Here is an 18,289-nt window from a genome sequence, read left to right on the forward strand (position 1 = left end):
GCCAGGGTGAGACACTAACATCAAACATAATGGATTTTCGCCTTTTCCTTTCACTCCCCACCTCCCTTATGTTGTTTATTCCCCTCTTAGAGTCTGTTCTGTCCTATTCTGGTTGAAATTCCCTTCCAATCTTCATTGTTGTGGATGTGAGCTCTATTTCGGGTGGGTGTGATGAATTTAGCCAAGCAGGTTTGGAGAAGAGACCACTTACAGGCAGGGGGGGGGGGGGGGGGGGGGGGCGGGGGGGGGGGGGGTATGGTGGATGTGTTTACACTTTTGCTGCTCATCAGCCTTGGTGGAAAGCTTGGCAGTTCAGTGTTGTTACACTTTACTGCAAAAGTGTTTCTATCCTTTGACTTCCCATGCTTCACTTATTCCAGTGACAAACATAAGAGCAGATGGGCAAAGTGGAGAAAACCATGTGTACTTCATGCTGGGTTGGAGAACTTTTAAAGGGAAGTGATGAACATGTGCATCGATTTTTTTTTTCTTCTACGTCAGAATTTAGAGTCATGAATGGAAATGGGGTTGCTGTCTCACTTGTTTACATATAAATTCATAATCTTTGACAACAAATAACCTTGTGAGAGGAGGAGAGGAGAGGCTAGACATATAGACTCAATCAGTCTTCGAGTTTGACTTTTCCACTTGTACATTCAAAAGGCAGACCATGACTCCAGTTTGACTGGTCAAGGATCAAATTGTCACTGATAGGGCAGGAATAACAAAAGCAGAGAAATATCCACCTCCTTTAAAAATGTATGCTGCATCCTCAGAGTTTTGGTTTTCTCTTCATCTCATAGCTTAGGTTTGGGTTGGACATAGGGGAGTCATATTTGGTTAACTTTATATCCCGAGTTAGAAACCCTATTGGAAATAAATCATCTCCGCAGAGCCAGACAGAAAATGTTTCTGTAAAAATAAATGTAAACAATACACCAAAATGATCCTTCAAAACTACAGGAAGACAAGCTGAGCCGGAGGCAAAATTACCCAAAATGTACAAATCGAAGACATGAGCAACAAATAAACTCTGTCCAACAACTGGTCTGTTTAGCTTCTATTCACACTGTGAGTGTGACATGAGTCATACATAGCCATTATGTGAACAGCCCAATAACAAATTAGACCAGGCAAATTAGAGAGGAAAAGTGACAACATAATGCGACACAAAAACACAAACCATAACCTTAGTTAGCCCTTAGACCTTGATGTTACCCAAACATACGCACATTAAGAACAAACATTCCCCAAGTCCAATTATTAACTGTGAAGCACTGTCTCTAAGAACTGCCTGAAGTCTGTTTAGCCACTATTGGATTAGATGCTGCAATGAGTTGAGACCATCTATCTTTGAGAATAATTAACTATCTAGAAAGATGGACTAACTTATGTAACCACCAATTAGGAGATCACAAACAATCCTTTCAGTGGGAGTTGGAGAATTTTAATGAGGTTTAATGACTTGTTTATTGGTTGGTGGGGTTTGTTTAGAGAGGTACACAGGGCAGATGTGCTCGGAGGAGTTTAAAAAAACAAACTCCCTCCACATTCCCCCTCATCTGCACACCTCCAGTACCCACTACATGTTATACTACACAATAACAGTGTGAGGGTGTATATGTGTGTGTGTGTGTTTTGATCTAGGTAGTGAGTCAAGGTTTGTGTGCACGTGTCAGCATGTATGCTTATCTAGAACTCCCCTCAACAATCAACCAATACCGCACTTCTACCCACACCCACACACACACACATCTGTGAGGCTACTTCAGAAGCCTAGCCCCAGACAGGGTGAGCAGATCAATCAATTACATCTCTGCTCCAGCAATCAAACAAGGTTATTATCAGGCAGCAGCTCACCGACCTGGAAAGGCCTGGCCAATCAAAGGCTGCTGTGATGTGGGGGCTGGCGCTCGCTCATGTGACAGTAACACAGAGTGGCAGCTCATGTTGTCAAGGGATAGAAGGATGGAAAGAGGACAGACAGGCGACTGAGGCTGAATTCAAAGGAGAAAACACAGGGAAGTGTGTGGGACAGGAACAAGAGAATATCTGTAAATCACCCATCTCCGGCACTCTGTCTTCACCTTGACAGTATTCTCAGAAGGGCAGGAGATAGATAAGAAACACAGAATACAATTCTTTATAAATACTCTATGTCATTCTTTCAGGATTTCGGCTTGCAGTGGGTAGTAAAAGTCTGTCCTGTTTTTCAGTCTTTTAGTGGCTGATTACCTCCCTGAAAAATGCAGGAAATGACAGAAAAGGGAGACAAATAGAAGACTGAGGGATGTGGGAGAAAGCAACACATGGTGAAAACATCTCTTCATTGTGGTTCAGTAATTCTCTTCTTGGCAGCGGCTCCCTCTGGCATTCATTCGATGAGCATTAAAGGCATTCTGTCCTCCCACTTCTGTCCTTTCATAGCAACAGGTCTGAAGAATCGTATTAGGCTTAATTAAATTATCTTACACTAAAAAAAAACAAAAAAAAAACGGAGACTTTCGTTTCATTAAATTATTGTTGGTAACACAATGCATCAAGACACAAACACAGACCTACAAATCTCCAGAGAATACAATCTAATCTCTTTCAAAAAGCAGCCAATCAGAGACAATCAGGCACTGCGGGGGACAACATCGATGGGGACAGCATGACTGTGTGAACATCTGTGTGATTATGACCTGGTCATCTGGACAAGCTTCAAAGACCTATCCATGTGTGTGTGTTTTGTGTGTGTGTCTAAGGTATATATATATAAACGTTTGTCTTTGTGTCCCGGCACAATTTCTACCTCTAATCTGACCAGGCAACAATTCCCAGTATCCGCTATTTTTCCCCACACAGCCCTAAAACCTCAGGGACCTTGAAAGCCGACTTCATAAGAAGTCTACTGCTGAGCGTTCAGACAAACTAGACCCCCTTAAGCTCCGACTGACGACTGTCTGCTTCACATGAGTCTGCTGGACAGGTTGCCCTGGGAACCGAGTTTGATTCCATTATGGGATGGATAAACACAATCAAAGAGTTTATCCACCTTCTATAGCCAGAGAAAAGACCCCCGCAATGATGGATCTAATCTCCTGCACAATATCTTGTGTGTGTGTGTGTGTGTGTGTGGATGCAGTGTTCATGCCCACAGTGCGTATGTCTGTCTCCGTGAATGTGTGTGCTTGTAAGACATGAGGAGATTGAAAACTCTGCACCTCACTAGAAAGTGGCTGAAGTTGCACTTTTGGGAAACGATAAAACTAGCAGTATTATTTACAACACGGCGTGTATGGTGTGCGTGTGTGTGTGTGTTGTCCTGCGGGGAGGGCATGGGAGAGATAAAAGAATAAAGATACGGTGGGTGCTGCAGCTAGTGACAGGTAGGAGCACCTGACAGATTCATAGCAAACTGGCATTGTGTCCTGCAGACATCCAGCTTTCCCTTTCCATACTCACTCCTCTTCTTCGTCCATGTGTTTCTTTCTCTTGGTCGTCATTTAATTTTTTTTAGATATAGCTGTAGCTTTCCATAAATTACTGCATTATTTATTATTTAGAAGGAGAGCATAGCTATCTCTCTCAGGCAATATGCAAGTACATACTGCCTGAGACATAATGCACATGGTCTGTGATCCAGCAGTAAATAATTAAGCTAATTCAAAAAAATTCTAATTCATTCAAACGAACTACATTTTATTTCAAATTCATTGAAGATTGATTTATAGGTTTATAGGAAAAAAAAGGACATCCCTACACACTACTGTTCAGGCCACCCTCTCTTTTCATTTTCTCCTAGTCTACCGTACACAGTAGATGTATATAAACAACTCCAATTCAAAGCAAGCTAACATGCCACCCAGCATACATGCAGTCTAAGAGCCTCAGCACTTTCTTTCTTCCTCTTCAGTCTTATCTCATTCTATTCTCATTCTACCTGTCGGCCCGCTCCTTTTTTTTCATCCTTTCCTTTGTGTTTTTCTTTCACTGCCTCCCATTTGTTCTCTTCTCTCTGTTGTTGGTTTCTTTTTCTACCTTCTTTATCTCTCTCTCTGACCTTTCCAGTGTAAAATCCTCTCTTCCCCTGATTCCCAACTATGCTCCCAGTTTTAATGGGTGTGGGCTGGAAGAGAGGAGAGAGGCAGGATGCTGTTTACGGAGGAAAATCCTCCCGAACGAGTGAGAAAAGATTAGAAAAGAGAGCAAGGGCTGGCTGTGTGAGTAAGACTTAAGACAAGACATCCACGCTGCATTTTAATAGCCTATATGAGGACACCTCTTTGAGGTTGACTACAGATGTTATTGTTGAAGGAAAACTGTATTCTTCACCAGTAATTATGAAGCTGCTGGCAGACTAAATGAAGGTTAGGGTTCAACGACAAATTATTTTGCCATTTTCAGTTCTGCCGCAGTGGGAATTTGCATGTTTGAAAAAGGTCATACACAGGGCAGCTCGGTGGGCAACTACAAACACCAGGCTTGTCACAAAAATGATCTCAACCATGACTTTTTGATCAAACAAATCTTGTTGCTGGGATGTATTTGAAAAGATTTTTGATCTTGTGCTATAGTTTGTTGTCTCTTACAGGGAATGTGGCCATTCATGCTGCCCAACAAGCAGCCTAGTGGATCAACATCATAAAAGACTGTGTAATTGCAGAATTTATATAGATCATAAATACCTGGGTAATGGGCGGCATTTGCCATGCTGCGGTAGGAAGCGTATGGACAGTTACTACTGCAGCACTGTTTTGTCAGAGAACTTGTTTTTCAGTCTGCTCATCATTAGAAAACAATAAAAATTGGAAATACATAAAGATGGCTAGGCTGTAATAATAAGTACCTGCTTTTATGGCTTGACAAATCATGTCATCTTCTAGCCTTCGCCATTCGCTTGCTTATGACCCTTTAATGAAACAAACTATACACTGGACCATGCTGGAGATGCAATATTTGATATTGACGTTTTGCACATAAAACAGAATGCACACTATGCAATGGTGCATTGTGTCTTTGAACAGGAAAATTTGGTAAAGTTTTGTTCTTCAGGAGTGTCAGTAGAAATGTGGAAAAATCCAAATCTAATTGGAAGTCATGTTTGAGGATTGAACAGTGGAAGCCTCAGCTGAATCATTTGAGAAACCTAAAAAAAATGCTATTTCAAAACTTCTTTAAAGATACTCAGCTTCACCTCTGACTCTTGCTCTTTATATTTCTCTTGGTCTGTTTGTGCTGCGCAGGAGGGGAGTTAATGAGAGTGTGAAATTAGCGCAGAGTGGTGATGTGTGTCGGCTTCACCACAGGCTACAGTGGTGGGAGTCAGAGCCCTTGTGTCCTTTTCCTGTCATCTAGCTCTCTATCTGCTCCTTATTCCTTTCATCACTTGTTCCATTGTCCTTTCCTCTCTTCTTCCCCCGAGCGCTCTCTGTCAATCTCCAACCTTCTGACTCTGTTCTCTCCCTAGCACTTCTTCACTCAGCTATGGACACTTACAGTACAGCCAACTTCGAGTAGACCTTGTATGCGTTCAAGCGTCTGCACATCAACATTAGTACTTTTAATAAGCTAATGCTGTGTGTGTACATGGACAGCTTAGACAATATATGAGGACAATATAAGAAACACCTCAACAGGTAATTCTAAAGCTCCAGCCAAAAACCTATTTGGAGTCAGATTAAAAACAACATGAATTCAGTTAGAATGGAAAACAGATGAGCACAAGTCTGTTACTATGACATTAAGCCCTTCAGCAAGTTAATGACTTTGAGTTACTAAAGAAAAAAAATGGCGTTCTTAAAATCCCTATGTTATTTTCCTTATCTGTTAGTCATGACAGTGTTTTACTCTCCAACTTAACTGCCCAGATATGGGGACGCAGCTACTCTGCTGGACGTCTGGCTTTGACAGACAATGATTACAGCAATCACACAAGTGCCCCCAGGGTTCCAAGACTCCAATATGAACCTTTAACCTATAGCACCAGCTACTTGGCAGTCAAAGCAAAGGTACAGGTTTAATTTTCCACAGGGTCTTACGGAAATACTTTTTGGATCAGCTTGATTCGACCGGTTGGTTAATGCCAAAAAATGAAAAATGTCTGCCTTGGTCAGATTTTTCAAATGAAAAGTTTGGCAATGAGAGCTTGAGAGTTAAAAAAGGCACAGGAAAAACATCATAACTTATAAGAGTAACGGTTTTACAGTCAGTGAGCGAGTGAGTGAGTGTGTGCTTTGGCTCTAATTAAAAAGTGATCATATGGTGTGAACTGCATGTGCAAATGTACCTACACACACACAAAAACACACACACAGCCACACGGCCACAAATTTAGCAGACATCTAGAGGCACGGCCATGCCTGGTCATCCTGTGGATGGTGTACAGGGAAGAGATTAGGGGCCTGCTGAAGCTTTTCAAAATGCCAACCTCATCCGGAGCAAGAGGTGTAAATATCACCCAAATGTCAGCAGGAGACCCCACAAGTCAAACTAAATTGGCTGCTACATGCACAAACACTCCCCTATGTCTGCCCCATATTTGTGTGTGCATCTTTAAAGACATACAATCTACACCCTGACCCATCTGGTTGCATTATAACAAGAGTAAAGCACCTACCTCACAATGTTAAGAATGTATAGAGAGGTAACCCATGCAATTGCTGCAGAATTCACTAGGTCAGTATAAATATAGACAGAAAGGACATTAGACACTATATTAACATTAAAAGTAACTACATTAGAAGAGTCTACTCCACACAAGTCCTATGCTCATTATAATCCATCCATTTCCTAGTTTTTAGCCAGGTCTAGGTAGTAGACACAGCAGGTTAACTAGAGTAGCCCAGATGTCCTCCTCCCCCGCCACCTCACTCAACTCTTCCCGAGCAAGTCTGAGACCTTCCAAGACCTGGTGGGATACATAATCCTTCCAGCATATTCTGGATCAGAGATATGCATTTCTGTTCAGTCTTTGGCTTCTTCTATACATTCTATCCAAAACTGACCAGGTACCACGTCACAGACTTAGTGAAGCTCGATGCCCAAATGCACTCGACATATTGCTGAAGGCAAGGATTCAAAAGGATTCAAAGGCTTTTTTTTATTGTCAATTTCACCATATGTCAGACATACATCGATGTTCAAGGTGGTGCTGATGACATTGAAATCTTGTTTCTCTCTCTCTGCATATAATAAATAATCTAAACAAAACCAGCTAAATAAACTTACAGCCCTCAGAGCACAGACACAGCTCACACTGGGGTTTTATACTGGATACTTTATACTTAATACTGGACCTTCTCCAAGTCAGCAAAATCACATATAGCTGGATGGGAGAACTTCCATGACACAAGTTTTTTTTTTTAAATGCGTGACAAAATGCTGGTATCACAAAGCAAGTTTAACTTCGACTGGCTCACTTTGAGTTACTTGGTGTCAGTTAGAAGTACTTTGGCAGCTCTGGACAGCTAATATCATGAAGCTCATTATCAGCAGGCTCAGTTAACTCTGGGTTTACTAAGCCAGCTATGAGCATGATCATCTGGAAGAGGTGCCGTTCTTATTTGCCAATCACATGCAACACCATCTGAACTGAATGCTTAATATCACATTAGATGGAATGGTGATGACTTTGTGATACAGCGCTCAGACACACAAAAACAATATAAAGTATACTTGATTTAAGGGGAGAAAAAGCAATATACCACAACATGCAAAAACCATTTGCTATCAAACATTAAGACCGTGTTGTCTCATGCGCCTACGCACTGCCGCACACATCACTGGTTTCCTGTGCAGCAACCCCCAACTGCTTTTGTCATTAGAGCTGCCATGAGTTGCATGGCTGGCTGCAGGAGGTGTAGTGATCCATCAGCGGAGTGCCAGAGCTTTGCCATTAGAAAACCATCTGCAAGCAACAGCGCTCCACTGGCACTAGAAGTCTAGAGAGGGCACGTCGGAAGGAGGGAGAGAGAGAAGAGAGCGCTGTGTGCAAGGCAGTTTGGTGTGATTGATATGAACCATTACAGACAACATGGGAGAGGTAGGCAGAGAGCTAGTCACCGTTTTATTTTTGGTCATTTGTTCAGAGAAAAGCTTGGCCAGACTCACAGTGAACAGAGGATGAACGTCAACGTGTGTGTGTGTGTGTGTGTGTGTGTGTCAGAGAGAGAACCAAAGTGTGTTAGAAGAGGGACAGAGAGAGAGAGAGACTGAGGGAAAGGCCAAAACATTGGGGACATAAACACACAGTCAGCCATCTGCAAAGAAAGACACTGGAGCATGCATAAACACTTGCATGAACACACAGTTCAACACACACACACACACAAACACACTGTAGACAGTTCTTACTCTGAAACCAGTCATTTGCTTTCAAAGAGCATCAATCAGTCAAACAAAAGGTGAAATGACAACTGACAATACAGCTTAGATTAGTGGAGAAGTGATGAAGACCAAAAATGGATCTGACAGATGAAGTGCAATCTAGCTTGAGTGCAAACTAACTTAATAGGCCAATGTTATGTGATTCCATATTGTTGAGGAGTCCATAGTGGTCTGGGTATACACATCATTTAGTTGCCAGTATACTTGAACAAAATCTAAACAAACATCTGTTTTGCACCGTCTGCACTGGAGTTTCTCAAACAACATTGCCACTTAGCTATGTCATAATGTTTGCCAAAAAGAAACTCTTACTCTGTTTCCAGGAATTAAAAATATGCACCATCACGTTAAAAACTGTAGAAATATATGCCAAGTACCACAGTGTGGAAATAGGAAACATCTCTGTTTAATGGATCCTAGAAGGTAATGTATCACTGCACGGAGGCCAATTCAATTAAACTGCTTCACTATTAGATTTACACTACTCTACTGGGACCGCAGCACTGTATAGAAAACTAGCAGACATACAGAACATTACCACAAAGACAACCCTTCAGAATACTCAAATTTGATGGGAAATAAAAGCAAGGGCAGTAGATGATTCCAATTCCTGGACAGACATCAACAAAAGATTTTGAACTGAGGGTACGGTACAGTATATTACATCATGTTTGATTTATATCACACTAAACATTAAAAAGGTTAAAATCAATAGATAGTCACTAAGAGGATCTGTAATATAATTAGTTTACATTTTACTGGTATTGAGTCATGTCCCAGGCTTCATTTGTCTTGTGGCCTGGCCATCCCTGTCTGACACACTAGTATGACCCTAGACGCCCTTTAGCACATACTACTTGAACAATTAATGGAATCCTGCCCAAATTATTCTAATAAAAACAACAGGTCGTTCATTAGCAGTATTTTAATCTAATCACATAAAGTCCTATTTAGCTGTAAATCAGAAGATGAGAGACTATACACTTCCTGTCGTTTTGTGTTGCATATCGCATTTCTGATAAACTAAAAACACATCCGGAAACCACACTCAAATCTGTTCTTGGCTGGGTGTTGAGTGTATCACTCAGTGCTGTACCTGAGAAGAGGCTGGAAGATCACAGTGATGTTCCTCGCTCCTGGTTTACACACAAACTTCATTTCTCCTCCTTCAATCAGGTTGTCATCAGCACCACCTGGGACACAGGAAAGAGGACATGACTCAATGAAACATGTCAAAACAGACTTCTATACATAGTAATTATTGTTTGGGGGTTACTTTTGCTGCTCAGTATGTAAAATGGATATTTGTGGATCATATAACATCAAGAAGATTAAGGTGGATGTGAGGATCTGCTTTCAACTGGACCACCCAGGCTCAAAGCTTCAGTAATCATCACCATGTCCTTTAACAATACACCAAATCCCAACCAACCCCAAGGGTGTTGCTCTGTAAGTGACCCTGAACCCGGGTCTCCCCGGAGGGGGCATGTAAAAGGTATGCTTTTCCTATTAATAAACTTTTTTTTTTGTTTATTCTGCATCTGCACCTTCAGTCGTAATAAACATATCACTCAGTCAGAGCTGGTCTCAATCACAAATCCAAATGCATCCCACATGCTCACACTCTTCTATACCCCTACGTCGCTGCGTGGGTAAACCCCTCAGCTAACAGGGTTAATCAGAAAATCATTACCATGTAACAAAAGGGGTGAGGAGGGGGGAGCTGCAGACCGGGAAAGAGGGGAGATCATAGGGGAAAGAAAGAACACCGAAGCTCATTACCTCTACTCATCCTGAAGTAATCAATATAATTGATGGAGGAGAAATTGCAGCTTGTTTTCAATATAGCAAACTGCAGAGTAAAAGAACCGTCTGTGTGTGTGCATGTATAAAAGTTTTGAAAGAATACTATGCATGAATGCATGCACACGTTTACCATAGGTTCATGCAGCGTTCACAAGCAAATTGTGATAGGTTGATGAATAAGGATAGGAGACGGAGAGCAGCGAGGCGGCAGCATTCCTGTCTTTATGCCGTCAAGACAATGTTATTCATTACAATTTCTTGATTTAGGTTTGTGGTTAACTCCCATGGTATAAAGCAAAAATTCAACCATGAGACTGGAAAAACCAGACAATGCAATAAATTGCTTTCTAGATTCAAAACCAAGGGAGTCTGATACAATAAGAATTCAACTCTGTGTGTGGGAAAACATTTTTAAAAAAAACAGTTTGATTCCAAGATTTTAGGACTCTGAAGTATAATACTGTCAACAGGCTCACTGTACTTTCCTGTTACATTCTGGACAGTTGAGATTTGGTGTCAAGTGTGGTACGTAAGTGGAAACACTGGACAGAAATCAAACAAGATGGTGATCCAAGCTACTTTTATAGGGTTTCAAAATGGGTAAGGGTGTGTGCGCTTGTGTCTGTGTGTGTGGATGTGTGGGATCTGAAATGGTGAGATTTCAGTTTGGCACAAAGCCTTGCTCTGCTGTTTTCTTGTGTTTCATTTCCATGTCCAATACGGCCTTGCAAAGCTACTGTAATATAACACAAAGACAGCCTGCCATAGTGCGAAAGCCTGTTCCGCATTACCTGTGCAGCCTGCCTAGCCTCGCATTCAAATGCATATCAACCCATTGTTCCCCGAGCTGGGCTCTATAACACATTTCTAATGGAACAAGTTTCATCTGAAAAGTAGGGGAGACAACACTCTCCGTATTTTCATTAAAATGACAAGGGAAGCTTTCATTCCATCCAAAACTTTCAAACCAAGGGTTTCTGATTCCGATCTGTTGCCATGAAATTCGACTGCACGGTGAGCCCACATTCGCGTTGCTAAGTGGAGACAGAGATGAGGTCCAATTCACTCCAACTCTCTCTTTCTCTCTCTCTCTCTCTCTCCATCCATTCATCCCTCCTTTGGTGCCAATTCAATTAAGACTCAATTACAGGCTCCTAAACAAAGCTGCCGCCAACGCACTCTCTTGCTCGTCCTCCCTCGCTCCCTCATGTTCTCTATCTTTCTCTATCTTTCTCCCTCTCTCTCCTTCTCTCCCCCTCTCTCTCTCTGATCATCAGCATGGAAAGAGCTGGCTAAACTTTTGTTTCCTTGTCATCAACTTGCAAACACTCAAGTTCCCATGAATAACATCAACATGTCACAGACTCTGGGGAAGTTAGCGTTACTTGTTTGCTCCAAGAGCCACGACTAACCAGCAACTACACAAAACGCGCACACACACGCGTACACACAAACACACACACAAATTGACTGCCACGTATGTATTCCCAATGACAGTGACCAATTTAATTTCATGCTCTAAACATCTGCATCCGTGTCAAACAAAGGAGCGAGGAAGAGACCTCATTGATCCATGGGGTCTGGAACCAGCTGCCAACGGGTCATAGTTCTGATGAATATTAAGTAGCCTGGCATTAATATGCATGCGATTCTTCAGAGTTGTCTAGACGTGACAGGGTGGCTCCGGTTTCAGGTCAGGATGCCACCAAACTGCTGCCAGTCTTCTCTCAACACAACGTGTAAAAGTGCGAGTCTGCAAGAGGCTGTCTGTTTGAACGTGCGTGCTTGAGGATTCGTTAGTGTTGTTTGGATGAGTGTCTATGTGCATTCGTGTCCCTTGGTGTGTGGTCTGATCCAGGATTACTGGGAGGGGTGTGTGGAGGTGTGGTGCTCAGTGGGACGGCAAGTGAAAGCTGTAGAGGAAGAAGTGACACATTTTAATGTGGCCAAATCTGCCTGAAATCCCCCTTGAGGACCACTGCACCGTCTGCAACACACACACACCTAAGCAGACACTAACCACAACTTCTATCTATAAAAACATCCACAGATTAAAGGCATACAAACAGACAGGTACATATATATATTCATACGGTACAATGGCTTTTAATACACAACATGCACATACACAAATTTGTGCATTGTGTACTGACACAGAGAGCCTAAAACAAATCGATCAACCAAAACTACACAGATACCATATGCTCACACACATTCACACAGTGACACCCCTCCAGCCCCCTATGGTGCCTTAGCATGCACTCCCAGCCCACATGCAATCAAGTCAAGCAGTGACTTAGTGAAATTGCATTAGCTACACTTTCTTGGGTTTGATGAGAAACGGGTTTGATCCTGTGATGAATTCCGGCCCTGCCCAGATTTAGGCAGGGAGAGAATGAACGTGTGATGCCTCCTTTAACACGCTCCGACGTCTCCTGGGACCGATGTGTTTCTGTATGCATCCACGAGTGTGTGAGAGAGGACGAGATGAGAAAATCCAGACAGACGAGCAAAGGAACAGTCATAATCCCTAATTTACAAGTGGTTTGAATGAGTTTTTTTTTTTTTTGTTCAGAAGTGTAAATGTGAGTGGCTGTGGAGAAAGAAGTACAGTGAAAAGTGAAAAAGTCAGTCCATACATTCTTAATTCCCTGTTTGATGCTGTATGTACATGTTCTACCACATATATAGACACATGATATTGTGGATTAAATTTACATAAATCTAAAAACTCTCCTGAAACTTAATAGTTTTCTATACAGACAGCACAGTGCTGTCTGCACACACACACAAAAAAGAACTCTGACAGACCTCAGTGGTTGTTTTTGTGGTACAAAATGCAGCACAGGGGTACTGGGAAAAATATGTTTAAATTTTTAGATTTTGATCAAATGGGTTTGGTCAGGAAATCAATGTTCTCCACAGTTTGTTTTTGCAAAGGGTACCAGTTAGGGATACCCAGCCCCAGCACTGATATTTGCCCTGTCCTTCATCCTGTTAGTTTAGTTAGCAGATAGCTAACTAAACTTTAAATAGCTGCTCAAAACTGTCAGTATCATTAGCCACCCAAAATATGGTTTCATCATGTATTGTGTAGCACATACGGTATTACTGGTCTTTTAAATCAGTGCTGCAAACATAAATATCCTAAATGTGTAAAAGCTGTGTTTTTTTTGTTCATATGTCTCAATACAATAGCCATGTTCCCCTTGTGATCACAGTTGTAATCTCTCATTTACAGCTAATGTGCCAAGCTGGGCTTGTGCCTGGATGTTATCAAAAAGGTCAGCTCAAGAGGATCAAAGACACCTGTGATCGCTCTGGCTAGATTCTGATTGGGACTGGCAGGAGAGCGACTGGGTGATTGGTGTAATTGACTCACAATCATGTCCCTCACACAGAAACGCCCAATGTAGGCTCACAAAGCTGAAAACAATTGGCTGTGCTGGTAAAGACAGCACGAGCAGACACAACACTCAAAGAAATACGTTTGGACATAACCTTTCAGTTGAAATTTCACAGGTAGGATTCTGCGAAATCTGCACCTTTACACCCCACGTACAGTAATTGTTTGTCTGTAAACAAGTGGAGTGAGGCAGCGCTCTTCATTTGATTGAGGCACCTAATCTGTGCCGTTAGCCAGCGCTGCACATTTCAAGCTAAATTGCGCAAATAGAAAGCAGCATATAGAATAATCCAATTTTCACCCTCAATGGCCTCATTTGTCTGTAGCTGTTATGCCATGAAAATTAGTTTGGGAGTGATCAATTCAGGTAATATTCCCCTAGTACATATATATTAAAAGTGTGTCTGCACATGCTTGAAAAAAAATTTTAAAAAATCAGACTGGCAGCTGGCTGCATATTCACAGAGCTGAAACCTGCTGATCCAATAAGATCGGTTTCTGTGTCAATAATGTATGAATCTCTGGTCAATTCCGGGCATCCCATTCCACTCAGACTGTCTTCATGTCTGATTGGGTCTTAATGAGTGCCTTCTATTATTAAAATTAATTTGATGGGATGGTATCAGCTGCTCCACCAACCAGGAGACCAAATCCAAACCTCAGTTGAGAATAAATGGTATAAATAAATGATAGTATAAATAAATTCAGGTGCAAATTGAGTTGGATTAATTATTAAAGGTGTCACTGTGGTATACAATGTGTCTCCGTGGTCTTGAGTTTAATGAATGCACATCTGTCAGTGGTGGTATGACAACAATGCACTCTGGTAGCAAGATGAATATTAATTGTGGAGAATGTGCCTTTTGAGACATGAGGGAGTGTCATCCTAAACATGGAACTGTTTTGGAGGGAAAACCCCTTTGAACAGCTGGAAATGTATGTTGTTTGTCTTTCATACTTCAGCAAAGTCAGTACAGTTTCCATCTGCCAACTGGTGGTGGCAACGTTAGAAAACTGGCTTTGTACAGGGTTCTCATTTTCACAAAAAGACAAACGCATTCACACAGCTGTGTTTTTACAGTACAGTGAAAACTGTATAACCTTTTAGTTTTGATGCTAAAAACACCATACATTCGTTTTATCTTACACAACAATTCACCTGAGATTCAAATGAGACCTGCAACCAATTTCTGTAAGCTAAGAAGGTAGAACCACTAATGATATTAAAAAAAAACCTGTAGCTACAACCTAAACATGAAATTTGACCAGCATAAGATATGAAACAGGATAAAACATCTATCTAACACATTGAAACACCAACTTGAATCAGTGTTTCATGCTGGCACATGTCTGGAGTCCAGAAAACTCCCACAGTAAAAGAACTAGAAACTCAACTGTCATTTGGTGTGCGTGTGCATGTGTCTGTGTACATGTACTAGCCCTGTTTCAGTAATATGAAACAGATATGAAAAACTTTTCATTTTTTTAAAGCACCAGTATCATCCTTAAAAGAGGCAAGTATAATTTATAAGAAAAACCAGCACCACTGTGCTCACTCCAGTCACCTTGAGTTTAAAAATAGCATGGTCTCTAAAACCTGTCAACCATAACAAAGATTTAAGTATGAGTGATTGAACGCAAATACGTGTGTTTGTGCGCGTGAGTGTGTGTGTGTATTAAGACCAGGAGGGCTAATCGGCCAGAAAACCAAGTGTCATCACATCTTTGATTGGGCCCAGCAGGGAATCAGCCAGCACGGTGCACACCCTTTTCTTTACCGGAAGAACCTGTTGCATGCTGGGAAAGCAAGAGGTGTGTGTTTATCTGTCAGGCTACCAGTGTAGCTGCTACGGAGCAGGTGCCAAGGTCTCCACAGCCTCAAGTCCCTCATGCCCTTCTTCCACCCTTCATTCCCTCCCTCCCTCACTTTTCCATTTGTGCATCCCTCCATCTTCTCCAATCAGCAGGCCTGAGATTAAAAGTAAACACAGAGGTAACAGTCAAAGCCGCCAATAATGACAAGACCAATGCTGATTAAAATTAGCCTCAGGTTGGAAAAATACACCAAGCTCAGTCTGTCTGATTAAATGTCTGCGCTGTGTAAACTATTACAACCTTGTTCTCTTCTCCTTCTGTTGAAAAAATAAATTCAAAAAAAGTTCAAAATTTAATGTCTGGCTTAGCCGTTTGTCACATCGCCAAGGCGTGGGTCTAAATCCTGATGTCATGTGAAAATCACATAACTAATTCTGGCCATGCTCATGTTTTATCTCAGTAGTTCTTAGAGAAATAAAGAAAGGGTTCTTCCTAAAAACTTCACATTTTGCTTATGCAACATTACCGTAACTTGCAGACATGTCTGAATAAGCTTTCTCATTCGTCAACTGTTTCAGTTTTTAGGGCCATCATTGCATGCTTGAATAAGACATACAGTACACGCAGTGTTTCATGTGGAAACGCTTTGGTTAATGCTAGAGTAATTTTGGTTGGCATCCAGTTTTACTCCTGGGCCCGTACCAAGATTTATTCCAGCAGGTGCTGCTGGCTTGTGTTTGGATAATTATCTGTGATTCACATTTTATCTAAAAGTGGAGGGCCAGAACAACGAAATGAAAGGAAAAAACAAGGTGCAATGTGCAATGTACTCGTATGAAAGAGTCAGTAAAACGCTTTGTTTTAGCTGGTTCACAAACATATGACACAACAACAGTGAGTTAAACACTGGCAACTCTGATATCAGCCTTTAAATAAATGTCTGTGATGTCTTTCCCATTATAATCCTGTTATCCTTCGTCTCCTAACCAGGGGTTATGGTGAGGTACTCTACAGTATAAACCTGATATTATTATTACAAGCCACAGTGCATTTTCCACACTGTCTCTATGCTCCACTTTAATTTCAGCACCAGATCTACTGTAATTGAATCACTGGTCCCACAGCAGATGAGAATCCAACACTGTGCATTTATGAGTGCGTATGTCTTGGAGGAAGAGGGAAGGGGAACCACATCGGTAATGTTGTTTCAACCATTATCATCAACTTTGCTGAAATCTATGTGCAAACTGAACACAATGAGTCGAAGATGACATAGAAAGTAACTACTGAGAGCCAGGACATCTGCAGCAGTGTGTGTATGAGTGCCTGTTTTCCACAATATGCAGAGCTCCTCCATATTTGCTTTCATGCTGAACACAAATACAGGCCTTTCACGGTAATAGCCTGTCAGGTAACAGAGGTACCTTGCATTTTATCTACAAACCCAGTTATGTCGCTGCTGGAACAAAGCGATTCATAAAGGTTTGACACTGGAACAAGAGGGGAAACGTCATTTTCTCATGACATTCCTGTGGCGCACAGTGATAGACTTAGTTACAACATGTCACTCAGTTACAGGATGTCGTGCATGTCATTTATTACATGCATACTTTATGTAGTATACAAACACACGCACACATCCGGCCAGGTTCAAGTGCCTTTTCTACATCACTCAACTTAAGGGACAATGTTCTACTAGGAATAATGGCCATTTGAAGTACACTTCAAAGCTAAGCAGGTGTGTTTGACATTCCAGCGTCATAATCCTATAATAATTATTGACTTTTTTACCGACAAAGTTCAATTGCATCTAAGGTTCCATCTATGAATATGATGAATCGTAATTGCAAGGTCAGTGGAAGTCAAGTATTGATCACTCCGTAAGATGAGTGAACAAACATTCTCCTTGAACAACAGATGAAGAGAATGAATGATTGGAAAAAATAATAGATTGGTGGTATAATTAGAGGTGCTAGTCAGTGATTTTACAGTAAAAATGGATTTAAGGGTCTTCTGGAGTGTGACCAAAGAGTGCGGAAGTGATCTGAAAATGGTTGCTTGCCTATGAATAAGGCCAAACCTAGAAAACATGGGGTAGTTTTCCTAAGGAGCCAAATGAAAAAGGTGGGATATTAGAGAATGTTGTTTTGTGATGTGAAAGCCTCCTTTAATGACCCCATCATCCTCCTGAAAGGTCCAAGCGTTTCTAAAAAGGGACTTTCCACAAAACATAATGCATTCAACGCCCAGCACGCCCAATCCCAGTTTGGCAAAGTGTGCAACACCACACATCACTTGGCAGGAACATGCTGTTTCTGCTACTTCACCTTACACGCACACACACTCACACACCTCTGAGAACACGTGGCTATTAACATCTGCTAGTCCCACCCCTGATATCCCACCCACCATTACCTCCACCCCCACATCTCCCACCAGACATTTTTCCATTTGCACCTCTTCTTCCTCCCCTCCCTATTGGGGTGTACAAATCAGCTTGACAAGAAACATCACTTCTGGCTGCCCACAGCAGTCACTCGCTTCCTCCTCCCCCTTTCCCTATTCCCCCATCTCTCATGGGAACATGATGCTATTATACATAAACAAGAAGCCCCTAAAACAACACAGACTTCTTTTTCCTGCACCTCAGACCAAGCATTACATATTAAGGGGTGGGCAGAAGACGAGCTGTTTGTAACTAGATTGCTTGCATAGGAGACGCAGCCAGACTGTTCTTTTTGTTTGACGGACACCCTGTGAACAAGTCTATTTGAATATCAAAAGGAAAACAGGGAAAGTGCGAAACAGATTTGGAACTGAGATGATTATGAATACATCTTAGGACTGGTGGGAGGTCAGAGGTGGGAGAAAGTTGGAAATGGGAGTCTATGT

General features: G+C 41.7%; 1 protein-coding gene across 2 annotated transcripts in view; it reads right to left on the reverse strand.

The window, feature by feature from the left end:
- The window catches only part of exoc4 (exocyst complex component 4), a 102,367-nt gene that overhangs the window by 54,156 nt on the left and 29,922 nt on the right, over window positions 1–18,289 (reverse strand). Inside the window, exons 11-12 of one of the 2 annotated variants that reach the window (XM_041030347.1) lie at window positions 9,467–9,563; window positions 7,173–7,925 (exon numbers count right to left, since the gene is read on the reverse strand). In XM_041030347.1, coding sequence (XP_040886281.1) covers window positions 7,880–7,925; window positions 9,467–9,563 — 143 coding nt within the window. In that variant the 3' untranslated portion in view covers window positions 7,173–7,879. Of the gene's footprint in view, window positions 1–7,172; window positions 7,926–9,466; window positions 9,564–18,289 lie in introns of those variants that run through there. The other variant, XM_041030346.1, reaches the window with a different exon arrangement.

This window comes from Toxotes jaculatrix, chromosome 22, assembly GCF_017976425.1.
Source record: "Toxotes jaculatrix isolate fToxJac2 chromosome 22, fToxJac2.pri, whole genome shotgun sequence".
NCBI lineage: Eukaryota > Metazoa > Chordata > Actinopteri > Toxotidae > Toxotes > Toxotes jaculatrix.